The sequence below is a fragment of the Syngnathoides biaculeatus genome, chromosome 8 (genome assembly GCF_019802595.1).
Source record: "Syngnathoides biaculeatus isolate LvHL_M chromosome 8, ASM1980259v1, whole genome shotgun sequence".
NCBI lineage: Eukaryota > Metazoa > Chordata > Actinopteri > Syngnathiformes > Syngnathidae > Syngnathoides > Syngnathoides biaculeatus.
In genome coordinates, this window is record NC_084647.1 from 8973633 (window position 1) to 8988270 (window position 14638).

The 14638-nt window shown below is 50.0% G+C and overlaps 1 protein-coding gene across 7 annotated transcripts; it reads right to left on the minus strand.

Annotated features, from left to right (window-relative positions):
* Positions 1-831: 831 nt before the first annotated feature.
* On the minus strand, positions 832-14565 carry LOC133505018 (Na(+)/citrate cotransporter-like). 7 transcript variants are annotated; one of them, XM_061827834.1, is made up of 13 exons: positions 12941-14565; positions 12262-12712; positions 11696-11824; positions 9334-9470; positions 6803-7008; positions 6557-6737; positions 6131-6253; positions 5834-6046; positions 5642-5748; positions 5455-5576; positions 4491-4652; positions 2171-2308; positions 832-1250 (listed from the first exon to the last, which is right to left on the minus strand). In XM_061827834.1, exons 2-13 carry the CDS (start codon positions 12358-12360, stop codon positions 1125-1127), a joined length of 1743 nt encoding a protein of 580 aa, XP_061683818.1. In that variant the 5' UTR covers positions 12361-12712; positions 12941-14565; the 3' UTR covers positions 832-1124. The 7 variants fall into 7 exon arrangements, with proteins under 7 accessions (XP_061683818.1, XP_061683825.1, XP_061683820.1 ...); XM_061827841.1 differs by lacking the exon at positions 11696-11824; XM_061827836.1 differs by lacking the exon at positions 12262-12712 and having other exon boundaries at positions 6131-6256; positions 12936-14565.
* Positions 14566-14638: the final 73 nt, after the last annotated feature.

Sequence of the window (14638 nt, forward strand, 5' to 3'; positions counted from 1 at the left end):
AGGTGCTGACCTCGATAGCGTGGTTTTGGTGCGCATCTGGTTCTGATGGCTCCAACTCTCGCGACCGTCCGTTGATCGGGCTGGGTTGAAAATCAGCACCTCGAAATCCGACGCCGTCAAAAGGGCCAAGTTGTCAAATGCGATACCGAGTTGCCCGTCGCGTACTGGCCAGCTGTCGGGTTGGGACCGCAAAAACTGAGACCGAGGAAGAATTTTCTTTTATTGACAGGATGCACTTGAACCAGTTCTGCTTAGTATCACATGGAAAGGATGACAAAAGATGCCCTTGAATCCTTCTTCTTCTTCTTCTTCTTTATTAAATACAACACGGAAATGAACCAAATAGTCGTTGGCGCACTTTTTATCATTTCACATATTGAGAAAAAAAAAAAAAATTCTCTCTCTACATACACAAGTGTAGGAAAAGAATCAAAATGCCACAAATCCAGCATTGATTTGAAGAAAAGAATCTTTGTGCAAGTTTTGCTGTTCTTCACAATATTATTCCAGATTTCAACCTCGCATAAAGTGGCTTCCCTGCAACATTGTACAAAATATTCCACACAATCATCATTGTTGAATTAGACAATTTCATACAGCACATTTTCACCCTTCAGCAGCAGAGAATACAAATTTCCAGTTTGCATTTGAAAGAAAGACAAAAAGTAAATGTGAAAATCTTATTAATAGTCGATTGTTACAACTTCTGCGGCCGCTCAAACGATATTCGCATCTGTTCAATGTTTTGTTTTTTTTTTTTTTAATAACTCACCTTTTCGTGCTTAATTTTTGATTATGTTTATGTTAAAGTGCTCGAGTTAGTTCATTTAAAAAAAAAAAAAACCAAAACAAAAAACCTTGTCAGCGTTTTAATGACCGGTGAAGTGTCACAGACACGTTTGTACATTTTTTTACCTTCTTTTCTTTTCTTTTGTTTGTTTTTCCCCTTCTTACGATTGGTCATCCACGAGACAAAAAAAAATGTGGACTGGAAAATGAACCCGTTGGAAGAAGCGCGCCTCAGGAGCAGCGGCAGCAGCAGACCAGGTCGGACCACGTCGCGGCTCAGCACCTGACCAGAGGGCGGCAGACCAGGGTGGTCGGGGGGGGGGGGGGACGTCACGTCAGGGTCCGGTAACGTTGGCCCAAGCGGGAAAGGAGTCCAGGTGAAACATGGCCCGGCCCCAGGTGTTGATGGCCAGCGTGATGCACAGAATGCCGATGACGTTCATTACGATTCCGGTCCTGGCCTGAAAGACGCGGGGAGGTCGGACAGAACTTAACGGATGCCGAAAAGATGTCGGTAGGCGAGGAGGTGGATGAGGTGTACGGACGGACGGGCGGATTGACGGATGGATATAAGGTATGAAGACAGACAGATAAGACAGGTTGTTAGAAGGATAACTGACCCAGTAACCCGGGTGGATGGAAGGTCCCACTGATTGGGCAACAGACGCAAAATCATCAGCATCAGGGGGGGGGTCGAGAGATCGTAAGCAGCTCGATGGACTTCACTCTCGGACACACCGACGGAAGAACCGAAAGTGACTCCGGGTCGGGAGGTTGACCTTCACCCCGACTGACGCATAAAGTAGCTTGGTCGGTTCGTTATTGACCACACCGACCAAATGTTGGACAGACCCGTAGAGATGAGGTAGGTCGAAGAGTCCAGACAGGCAGAAAGACCAAATGTTCAGATTCCTCTGTAGGCAGGCAGAGGACCAGCAGTCCAAAGCAACAGAAAGGTGGATCAACCACCAGAAAAAGAAGCTGGGGAGGTAGGCAGATGGATCTATAGATTGACGCAAAGTACGTGGCTGGAGGGACGGGGTGCACTTTTCTGGAACGGGAACGACGTGACTCACAGATACTTGGTACGTAGGTACACGGAGGCGGCGACTGATGGAAGGAACAGGCAGAAAGGAAGTGGGAGGAAGTATACGAAATACTGTAGCTAGTTAAGTAGAGTCAAGACGGGCTGAGCGACAGCTCGTTAGGTTGGAAGACTGACGAAAGGACAAAGTAACAGAGAGGGTGAGGTGGGGACAACTGAAGGACTGACAGACTCAATCCTATTCAAAGATTGGTTGGGAGGTACATTGTCGATGGAGCACTTGACCGCTTAGCTACCGTACGGTCTGACTGATCGAGACCGCCGCACCAAACTCACCATGTCGGAAACCCTCAGGTACCCGTAGGAGAAGACGATGGCGTTGGGCGGCGTCGCCACAGGCAGCATGAAGGCGAAGGAGGCGCTCAGAGTGCAAGGCACCATCACGTACAGCGGGTTGATCCGGATGGACTGCGACTGAGGAATCAAACAAGGATCAAGTCGAATCCCATGAAGGCGAAGGAGGCGCTCAGAGTGCAAGGCACCATCACGTACAGCGGGTTGATCCGGATGGAGTGCGACTGAGGAATCAAACAAGGATCAAGTCGAATCCTCCGCTCCGACCGCAAACTCTCATCAGATGGGCAGAATTGAAGCGTATTCCGGCAAACTCGGGGCTGACTCATTGCGTCCAAAATAGAAAGCGAGCAGAGCAAATTGCTAACAATCAGAGCAGCCTGCAAACGTGAGTCGTCGCGAGGCCGCACTAATTTCTGCTTCTTAAAATACAGCAAATAGGTAACAGGCCCCGGGTGGAATTGGGACCGCCGTGACTCAAAGGTTGCGGCTGGCAACATATTATTGAAGCCGCCGAGAGCGACGGCGGCTTTTCATTGCCTGCTGGACTTTACTCCAAACGGATCAAGCTCAAACCGCACGCACGCAACAACAAAAAAAAAAAAACCATCCAAAACATGGCAGGGAAACTGGACCATTAACCTTCGGGAAATTATAGCCTTGAACGGGAAAACAAAAAAAAAAAGAAATGAAAAACCTCAACAGTCGAACGTAAGACTTTGCATACTGAAACAATGACGACGTTAAACATTCACATTCGTCGTAGGTTAAACATTCAAACGACCGACCATTATTTTCTTCTGGATTTGCCGACGGGAAAAAATTTTTGGCCCTCCGTGAAAGGACGTTTGCGCATCTTTAGGGATCCTTTGCTTTTACGAGGAAAACTTGTTCACGGCCAAGTAGAAGACATGAAATTTGGCGGCCACGTCAATCACGACGAGACCCACAAAAAAAATTCCAAAGATTTTACACGCCGGTCAATTTTCACGAGCAACAAAAGTCAGCGACGTCAAATCTGCTCGGTAGACCCACAAAAACGCAACGGAGTCCTTCAGAGACAAAATTGTCCAAATGATTTTGTCCAGTCGACGTACACAGGACGGATGTGCCGTGCAAAATGGTTTTGGTGGCGCAAGGTGGGGAACTTTGATGTATCTTGGGAACACTTCCTGGATTTGTTTTTGGAACTGAACACCCAAAGAGAGTTTCAGTGAACAATATGAAATTTAGTAGGCACAATGATCCCATCCAAAAAGTTCTCACATGGAAAAGTTTTTCCAATCTCTTTCCGAGAGAGTTATTCCAAAATTTGCAGACGGCTGACGTTTTTACGTCTTGCGCGTCTTCCTCTGAACGCAAATGTCTCTCGTTCTTTGTTGCGAATGTCGTAACAGGGCAGCACCGACTGCCGGAGACAAAATCCATCGTGTGTTTTTACACGCTTGGCTAATAAGGCGGATTCTGATTCTGATGCAAAATTGCCAAGCCAAGCCAAGCCATGGAAGGAGTTCTGGGTTCTTAACGGGCCATGCTTAGTGTATTTTTTTGCTCACGCTATTTCCATCAATGACCCATTTTTGGCGTGTTAGCGTTAGCCTAACCGAGTGCGACATCTTTGCAAGGTTCATGATCCAAAACTTTCTGTGGCTTCGTGTCCCAAAGATGTGACAAGTCAGCACCAAAAGTTCTGGAAAATGTTTGGACCAACAGCCGCTGACACTTGTCAAAATATTACACCAGCCGATGTGCTTCTTTGAGAGGAAGAAGAAGAAGAAGAAGAAGCCCCTTCCTCACTTTCAGCCGCACGCAACTGTTCCTTTTCTTGTGCCCCCGCCGACCGCTGGTGTCTTTCGCAACCCAGTTCAGCAGATTCCCCCCCCCCCCCCCCCCCCCCACCACCACCACCACCACCACCACCGCTCACAGTCCTCGACCAGAACGCACAGTAAGGCCATTCTTCGACCGGCGGCGGCGGCAGGATGGATCGCATTGCGAGGCCCGGGAGCTGAATTGGCGTGTTGGCAGGTTACGAATGGGTGGAGGGGCAAAGGAGGAGGGGGCGGGGGGCCCGGGGGCGGCGGCTAAACACATTCACTTTGAATGGGAAACAAAAGAGGCGGCCAATGGGAGGGCTCCAATGCTGGACTCCGTTTGGGGGGAGAATCCGCTGAAAGGGAAGCACTTCACCTCCCTGAACCGCAGCTGCCTCACATGACACGGTTGTCTTTTCACAAGACCCCCCCCCCCCCCACACACACATTTTTATTATTTTTTTTTTTAACTTGCGAATGGCGCTCACCATCGACGCCAAGACGGGCAGGAAAAGCGTCGCTGTGGCCACGTTGCTGGTGCACTCGGTGAACGTCGCGATGAGGAGGCACAAGATGACCGCGATGGCCCAGGGGGGGACGCTCTGCAGGGGGCTCATTTGATCGCCCATCCACCTGGAAAGTCCGGAAACCTGAAACAAGACGACGGCGACGCTGAAACGTGAGAGGAAGGGAAGAATGTTGGGATCAGTTGGAGAATCTCACAACATGGAAGCTTGTCTCCCCCCCTTTGTAATAATATGAATATGAAAAAGGTTATTTTAAAAATGTTTAGAACCTGCTTGAAAAAAATTACAATATTTTACAGTGGAAGTAAAAACTGAGATGACGTGGTCGGGTTGAACAAGTGTATCTGGGATGTGAGAGAAAAATGGCCGACGATGTGTACAAGTGAAAATATGGAAATTCGGACACATTTGGAAATGAATTTTTCAAAGGTTGCCAGCTTGTAGGTTTGTCGCCAAACTGACGGGGCAAGTACACTACAAGTAGACCCGCAACCACAAAGTCCAAATCCCATCAAGTTGGGATGTTGCGCAAAATGGAAGGAAAAACAGAAAACGCTGAATATGGATTTGTCAACCCTCCTCAACCTAAAATCAATTGAAGGACAAGATATATTTGTTTTTATTTCAGGGGGGGGGGGGCGGGTAAATATTCTTTCATTCTGAATTTGATGTCTGCGACACATTCCAAAAAAGCTGGGACAGTAGTAACAAAAGACTGGGAAAATTCAGAACCCCCCACCACCACCTTAAAAAAAAACCGAATAGACGCGAACAGGGCTCGCGGGACGACTCGTAGGTACGTACTGTCGATGATGGACCGACGGATGAACCACCGGACAGATGGAGTGGGTACAGTTGGGAGGTGCCAAGATTGATGGGCGCCAACGCTAATGTACTTTCCTGTGCAACGTTGTCCCCCACCCACCTCGCTCCCTTTGGCCAGAGCAAAACCTCCTCCGAGGAGCAGCACGATTCCCCACGGCATCTTCTTCTGGGCCACCTTCCAGGTGAGCAGACGCGGAGCCGACCCGGACGTCTCACGGGACGCTACGGAGGGAGCGAAACGTCACTGCGGCGACGCCTTTTTTTTTTTTTTTTTTGGACGGACCGACCTGCGTCAAAACTTCGCGTCCTCCACGGGCAGAAACGCGGCGGCTTGGACGGCAGCACAAAGAGGAGGACGGCGACGAAGACGGCCACGGTGGCGTCCGTCACGTACCTGACGAGAAATCAGAACCTCATATCAATGCACAGAAATAATCTTAAAAGTTGGGAAACGACCGAGCGTTTGCTTCGGTTTTCACTCTGCTTTGGAGTTGAAGATCTGCGTAGCCCAGCCACGCACAAAGCCGGGATCCCTGGAGAACCACAGGACCACCAGCAAAATGAAGAGACCCAGGACGCTGAGCTCGCCAAAGGACATGGGCCCGAGTCGCCGATGCTGCGCTCGGATCACTTCGTAGGCGGCCGCCTCCTCGTCGGACTTTTCGGCCCCGCAGCCCCACGTCTTCTTGAAGCTGGAAAAGGACAAGGCGGCGGCGCAGTTCGGCCTCCACGCCCTCAAACGCGATCGATCGGTCGCCCGCCGTCCGCCCACTCACTTCAATCCCACGAAGACGAAGAGCAGCCACAGCCACGCCAGCAGCAGCGTGAGGATCATGTTGGGGAAGGCGAAGGCGAACCAGGAGGCGAAGTTGATCACGTCGCCGTTTTGGGGGAAGAGTCTGCTGGGGAGAACCGTTTGCCAGTTTCACGCACACATTTTCATTCATCAACACGCCTCTTATGGATCACCATCAACGATATCATATTTCCCACCCATCCGTCCACATCTGCCCGCGGCTTTGAGAATTAGTGATCGTGGTTTATGTCGACTTGAAATTCGCCCGACTAATGTCACCGTTTCCCGTCTCCCGTCCTTGGCTGGTCCGACCGAGCCGAGCTCGGCGCGCAAAACACGTCTGTAGCAATTTGAATACGTGAAGTTTCATAATCGCCGCCACCCATCATGGGAGTCAAACACCCACTGCCTCATTTGTCCGTTGAGCACCAAGTTGGGACCGGTCCCCGTCAGCGTGGCGGTGCCGCCGATACTGGCGGCGTAGCAGACGCACAGGGTCATCCCTTTGCACATTTTCCGTCTCTCCGCCGCCTCCTTCTGTCGGGTCGCCTCAACGGAGGCGTCCAGGAAAGTCACCACCACGGTTCCTTCCGACGGGAGACCCGAGTCAGAGAGGAGCCACGGGAAAAGACGGCGCCGGCGTCCACCTTACCTGCGGCCTCCGCCTGCTTCTCCCGCTTGGCGTCCGCGTCCGAGGTCCGGACCTCCTCCGAGCCGGAGATGACGGCCGTCGGCGCCTCGCTGTTGTTGAGCTCCTCCAGCAAGGCTTGGACGATGGGCACCATCATGGCGGTGGTGGCCGTGTTGCTGATCCACATGGACAGGAAGGCCGTCACGCCCATGAAGCCCAGCATCAGCCTGCCAGCGAGTGCGGTTTTCACTTGTGAGCCTCTCGCGGCGGTCGCGGCGCAGCCTCTCAACTGGATTTGCCTCGTTCTGATAACGCTTCACGTTACTGAAGGTCCAACGTGACCCGACAAAGACCACCGGCTACGATTCTCTGGAGATTTGTCCGAAAGGATTTGATTTGGTAAATCTATCCGTCCACCCGTTTTCTGGGCCGCAGGAGCGCCGGAGCCTATCCCGGCCAACTGTGGGCAGGAGGCGGGGTACGCCCTGAAGCGGTTCCCACAGAGACAAATGACCAAACGCACCTACGAGCAATTTCGGGTCCCCAACGGATGCACATTTATTCCAAGGTGCCATCGAAGATTTATGGAGGATTTTTCACAACTGCTGTCAGTTATTTGAAGGGACTACGGGGGACTTTTGAACATTCATGTCCACGATAACACGGAAAAGAACTTTCTGCCACGCTAGAGACATTTGACCTCTGTCAACATACGAAGGGTCCAGTGCACACTCAAGGTCAAAGCTCAGACCCGGTGTCATCGCTGACAATGTTGGGATTCCACCCACTGACATTCAGGACTTGGCTGTTTCTGACCATTTTTTGTGTAACGCGGGAATCCAAAAGTGAAGCCAACCTTGACGTCTGTTGAGAAAAAGTCCGGAAACGAGAGGACCGCCGCTACCTTTATGGGGACTACTGCGGCCGTGCTGACACAGCTGACGACCCTTTGGACAATTTCACCTGGAAACGAACGGCGTCGCTCCTGTTCAAACTAAGACCATCCCGACAACAAGGTGGAGGAGCCAAATGATGGTGGAGAGCTTGAGAAAAAGTCCGGGGAAACGAGAGGACCGCCGCTACCTTTATGGGGACCACTGCGGCCGTGCTGACACAGCTGACGACCCTTTGGACAATTTCACCTGGAAACGAACGGCGTCGCTCCTGTTCAAACTAAGACCATCCCGACAACAAGGTGGAGGAGCCAAAAATGAGGTGGAGAGCTTGAGAAAAAGTCCGGAAACGAGCGGACCGCCGCTACCTTTATGGGGACCACTGCGGCCGATGCCGTGCTGACACAGCTGACGACCCTTTGGACAATTTCACCTGGAAACGAACGGCGTCGCTCCTGTTCAAACTAAGACCATCCCGACAACAAGGTGGAGGAGCCAAATGATGGTGGAGAGCTTGAGAAAAAGTCCGGAAACGAGAGGACCGCCGCTACCTTTATGGGGACTACTGCGGCCGTGCTGACACAGCTGACGACCCTTTGGACAATTTCACCTGGAAACGAACGGCGTCGCTCCTGTTCAAACTAAGACCATCCCGACAACAAGGTGGAGGAGCCAAATGATGGTGGAGAGCTTGAGAAAAAGTCCGGAAACGAGAGGACCGCCGCTACCTTTATGGGGACCACTGCGGCCGTGCTGACGCAGCTGACGACCCTTTGGACAATTTCTCCTGGAAACGAACGGCGTCGCTCCTGTTCAAACTAAGACCATCCCGACAACAAGGTGGAGGAGCCAAATGATGGTGGAGAGCTTGAGAAGAGAAAAAAGTCCGGAAACGAGAGGACCGCCGCTACCTTTATGGGGACCACTGCGGCCGTGCTGACGCAGCTGACGACCCTTTGGACAATTTCACCTGGAAACGAACGGCGTCGCTCCTGTTCAAACTAAGACCATCCCGACAACAAGGTGGAGGAGCCAAATGATGGTGGAGAGCTTGAGAAAAAGTCCGGAAACGAGAGGACCGCCGCTACCTTTATGGGGACTACTGCGGCTGTGCTGACACAGCTGACGACCCTTTGGACAATTTCACCTGGAAACGAACGGCGTCGCTCCTGTTCAAACTAAGACCATCCCGACAACAAGGTGGAGGAGCCAAATGATGGTGGAGAGCTCGAAATCAACGTGTGGGAAAGCAGAACGCAAGTGGAGAGAAACTAAACGACAAACGGGACTCCGACCTGGACAGAAAGGCTCTCCTTGGTCTTAAACAAGGGTTGCTTCGAGCGCCACAAGCAAGACTTGTCTGAAATCATCAGTAAGAACCTCGACAATACTCGCGCTCTGTTGACCAGCTTCGGCAGCCGAAAGCATCACGGAGCTTATCTCCGCTCGATACCGTCTTGACTTTTTCAAAACTATCGTCAAGTCACCCCAAAAATGCTTTGGGGATTTTTTTTTTTTTTTTTTGGACTTTTCAAATGTTTTGGCATTTAAGGGGGGTTAGGTTCAGTTCTTCCCCAGACTTCTGAGGTTGGAGAGCTCGTCGCAAACAAAGCCAAAAACACGAGAAGACAAACTCCTCGGCGGAGGCCCGCAACTCACGGCGCCGGACGGACTCCGACGAACAGCAGAACCCTGAGGGCGATGCGCTTGTGCAGGTTCCAGTGCTCCACTGCCACGGCGACCATCAGACCGCCCACAAACAACAGGTTGGTGTCCTTCAGGTACTGCATGCACACCTGAGAGAGGAGAAGGAGAAGGAGAAGGACCGGCGTCAGACCCTCGATGCAAGAAGGCTGAAATCGCTCCAAATAATCCGCAGACAAACGCGTGAGGAAATTGGAACGTCGGCTGATTTCGTCAGAGAAATGACGAGTTTGTTTTCAAGACGAGACGTAGGCAAAAAATTTTTCTTCCAGATTTACGCGCCAAAATTATCCAGCTCCGAATGGATAATTTTGGCGTGAGTTTCGTAAATCTGGAAAAAAAAAAAATCGTATGATTCCAAATCAAATCCCAAAAAATGATTTGACTTCATTCAAATGCAATTCTTGATCATATATTTGTAAAGTAGCTTTTTTTAAATGATCTTTTTCTCGAGAAATGAACATGTGACTTCTCTGGGTGTGCGACATTTTTGACACTCCACAGGTTGTCCCCCCCCCCCCCCACCTCTGGCAATTTTATTAGCCTTTTACATTGTGGCTTAGCGTGACGCTAGTTCACGCATACGTGGCTTGGATGAACGTAATTCCCTTTGTTTGATGTTTAGTTTGACACTAAACTTATTCTGGGCCTTGCAATAAGCAAATAAGCGAACGCTTGTTTTTTGGGTTTTTTTTTTTATTTTGTTTGCGGGATGAATTATCCACTGGCCACCAAAATGCTGTTTGAAATACGTGAGCGACATCTCAAAACGTATTCACAACGCAAGGCAATAAATAAATAAATAAAATTGGTTGAGCGATTACAATATTTGTGATTCATTTTGAAAAACGCAAAAGTCGCCATCCCACTGCACAGTTTAGGACTGTCCTGGCGGAGCAGAGAGCCGCACGCTCACGTTCAACACCCACAAATTCATCGATTTGCGCGTGATATTTTTAATCCATTTATTTATGTATTGGGGGGAGGGAGGGTCGAAACCACCCTAACCCTAAATGCTGAGTAGCGTTAAATGTTCAACTTTCCCCAACGGTGCGGACGTATGAATTCCAAGGCGTTCCGTCGGCGATCTCACCACAACAATAAAAGAAAAAATGATCCGAGTCCAGATAAATGCCTCGGTTGCGTTCACGCAATGATAAGTGGCGGTTCTCTGATTCTGATTGGCCGGCGCTTTTCTTTCTAGTGGCGAATGATTCACTCAAAGCCATTCAGCAACACACACGTGCACGTGCGCAAACACACGCGCTGCTGCGCATCTGCCGACGTAGACGAATCCTGCTTCACGCGTCCCGGCACGTTTTTGTGCGTCTCAGACGTGCGACGCGTGTGTGTAGCTTTATTGTCAAAATTGTCGTCTCACTCGATAACTGATCTGAAGTGTCATCATTTTCTTACTCAACAGGCTTTAATACGCCGTCAGCGTGAAGGAGTGAAATTCTTTTGCAAGGTCTTCCCACAACCGTTCTTCCAGGCCCGGCCGGCTCTCAGTCGGGTTTCCAATGACGCCATCTCGCGTGTCACCGCCGCCCTCAGACCCATCGGATAAATTCAAAACTTCACGCTTCACCTTTCACCCGTCTTCTTTGACCTCTGTGACACGCCGTCGGAAACCTCTCCATTGCGTGTGGGTTTGTTTTTTTGTTTGAAGTCTGGACTCTGTGGAGGCCAGTCAGTCAGGTTTGTCCACACCAAAGTCTCTCGTTGGCTCATCTGACTCACGGATCTACTTTTCACTCACGTTCTGGGACTCCATGATACCAAAGAGTGTAATCAGGAGAACTTTTCACCATTCTTCCCCTTTTGCGAGGTCACAAAGTGATGTTGGATGACAAGGCCCGGCTCTCGGTCAGGTTTCCAATGATCTGGACTCTGTGGAGGCCAGTCAGTCAGGTTTGTCCACACCAAAGTCTCTCGTTGGCTCATCTGACTCACGGATGTACTTTTCACTCACGTTCTGGGACTCCATGATACCAAAGAGTGTAATCAGGAGAACTTTTCACCATTCTTCCCCTTTTGCGAGGTCACAAAGTGATGTTGGATGACAAGGCCCGGCTCTCGGTCAGGTTTCCAATGATCTTGCGTGCGCCGTCTCGCGCCCTCAGACCCATCGGATAAATTCAAAACTTCACGCTTCACCTTTCACCCGTCTTCTTTGACCTCTGTGACACGCCGTCGGAAACCTCTCCACTGCGTGTGGGTTTGTTTTTTTGTTTCAGCGGGTTGAGGTCGGTCCACACCAAAGTCTCTCGTCGGCTCGTCTCACCTCACCTGACTCACGGATGTACTTTTCACTCACGTTCTGGGACTCCATGACACCGAAGAGCGGGAAGAGGAGCGCGGGCAGCAAGGCCGTCACCGCCAGCGGGAGGACCTCGGTGCACCAGTACGCCGCCATGAGGACGATCACATAGGCGCATTCCGCTTCCTGCGATATGAAACAAGGGCTCTTGCGTCACCGTCAAAGATAAGACACTTCAAAGGATGCTGATCAGCTTTTATCACAACTTTGCTTGGCGTCGTTCCTGTCGATGATGAACGATCACGCACGCAAGAGGCGCATTTTTTTTGTTTTTTAATAATCCCATCACAACAAGTTTGCGCGTGCGTGCCGGTTGTCACAGCGTGGACGAGCAGGATCGAGTCGTCGCCCCCCCCCCCCACCGGAAAAGACCCATCATGCTCAAATCCCAGCTTGTTACACAAAGTCACGTTTCCATTTCGTGCGTGCGCAACAGGTGCAAGTCGGACATTGTCAAGTTGAAACACGTCGCAAACTTTGCAAGTCCACTTCCGAGCCGCCGTACTTTTGCCCACCCGAACCAGGACCAGAATCGGGAAAAAAAAAAAAAAAAAAAAACGTACCGACGTGCCGATGACGAGCGGCAGAGGCAGCAGAAGGAGAGGAGCCGCGAAGAGGATGAGCTCGTTCTTGGCCGACAGCAGACGCTTGAGCGCGGGCATCCTGGTTTGAAGCCTCGTGGGGGGGTCCGAGCGCTTTCTTTTTATATGTCGCGTGCGCGGAGGTGCGAGGACGATCAAGGACGACGACGAAACTCCCACGCAGTCCAAAAAAAAAAAAAAAAAGGGAGACGCGGCCAAAGATTGTACGATGGAAAGGGGCGGTGCAAAGTTGCGCACGGTGCAGGGCTCATGACAACAACAAAACGAACGCTCAGACTGAGCTCCCACTCGAACGACGAGGTCCTTCCGGAATTCATTTCATTCGTCGCCGGAACTGTTGGAGCGTTCCGGTCGAGATTTGGAGGTGCTCATTTTCTCATCCCGGCCGAAAGAGTCCCGAAGAAGATCACGGCTTGATGAAGCCAACGGAAGCAAAGCAAACAAATGTATTTGTATCTCGCATTTCACGCACAGGCTAACTCAACGGTGCTTTACGTGATTAACGGCATTTGAAAACAAAAGAGAAAAATGACGAGCAAAATATTAAATCTAATTAAACAGTGCAAGTAATACGATCAAAAAGTGGATATATTTTAAAATGCAAGAGAAAAAAAGGAGAGTTTTCAAGCACTGACCTCACCTCTGTTTTGGCAACTTCTTCCATTTGTGTGCAGCGCCATGTTTGCTTTGGACTCTGCGCGCCACTATTTGACCCGGCCGGGTCAGTCCATCTCAGAGCTCCACTGGGTTTGTATTCCGTGAGCATTTCTTTCATGTATTCAGGACCCAAATCATTGAGTGATTTATAGACCAGTCGCAGAACTTTTAAAATCTATTCTAAAGCTGACCGGAAGTTGTTTTGGTCACAACGCGAGCTGCAGCCGCTTAATCCTCGTTTTGGGGGAGTCCGGTCCGTTACAGTGGTCAAGTCTCCTTGTGATAAAAGCACAGATGAGCTTTTCCTGGTCTGCTTGACACATACAAGATTTGATATGATTATGGAAAGTCAGGTCGGAATCAATCAGAACACCCAAGTTTCGGACTTGAGAGATAGAGAGAGAGTCCAGGTGTTTACGAACAGCAATTCCCTTTTCTTTATTGCCAAAAACAATTGTCTCGGTTTTGTTGCGACTCGGTTGAAGAAAATTTGGGCTCGTCCGGTTACTGATCCGATTTAGACAGCGGCTCGATACCGCGATTGAACGGCCGTCATCTGCGTCGCTGTGGTAGTCAAAATGAAATCAAGTTTTGAAGAGTTTGACCCAAGGGTAGGGTAACCAACCACATCATCTACAAAGAACAGAGATGTCACTTCCTATCTGATCCCTCCCCTTTCCCGTACTCAATACATTTTTTTTTTAACACTGGGAGATGAAACAGGGGCTCGGCTCCGTCCACTCCACGCGTGGAGTGGACGGAGCCGGCCCAAAATGGCCTCTTGTGTAATGTTGTTGGTTAACTTTGGATGATGGCGTCAAGTAGTGATGAAGGTGAAGTTCACGAGGCATCGCAACGCTTCGGCCGTTGCTTGGCGCAATGCTTGATTTCTTGGTGATTGGTTGCGCACGAGGCTGCCACCTGCTGGCCGTGCGCAGGCAAATTCGTTTTATGCTGAGACTTAAAAAAATGACTTTTTTTCCACATTTGAAAAAAAGTACACAACATTTTATAGTCGGCTAGATAAACAAATGTAGCAAAAATAGGCTTAGTGTGCAGGAGCAACGTCAACATAAAAATATACAATATACATTACATTACGTATTAGTCCCAACAACAACAAAAATGGAGACACAAAGTGGTTTTTAAAATGCAAAAACCTGTTCAAGGAATACAAATTCGAAGGTAGAATGAAAAAAAAAAAGTCATTTTGACACTTAATTTTCATCAGATTACAAATAGGATTGACATTCTATCAGTGGCAAAAAAAAAAAAAAAAAGGACACCTGATCATATTTGCAAAATATGCTAAAAAAAAAAAAAAAGCACGCACAGCGACAGCGCAAAGGTTCGCAGAACTTTTGAAAATAATACATTCAGTCGTCCAGGACCGCCGATCGCGGCCTTCCTTGCTGTCCCGCGTCACTTTCGCCGGGCTGGGAGTCACGTGACGCCAGTCCTCGCTCTCTATTGGCTGCTTGGAAAGGCACCGCAAGATCTCGTGGCGGAAAGTTCGCTTTTTGTCGGCCTGTCACAAAGTCTTTATCTTGGCGATAAAAAAAGAAAAGAAGCGACCCGCGCGGGCAGAAGCGGCTCAAGTTTTCGGCGAGCAAGCGGTCAGCTCGCCGACGGACACCCGTCGGCCGTCCTCGTAAGCCCCGCCTCCTCGCCCCCTCCCGTG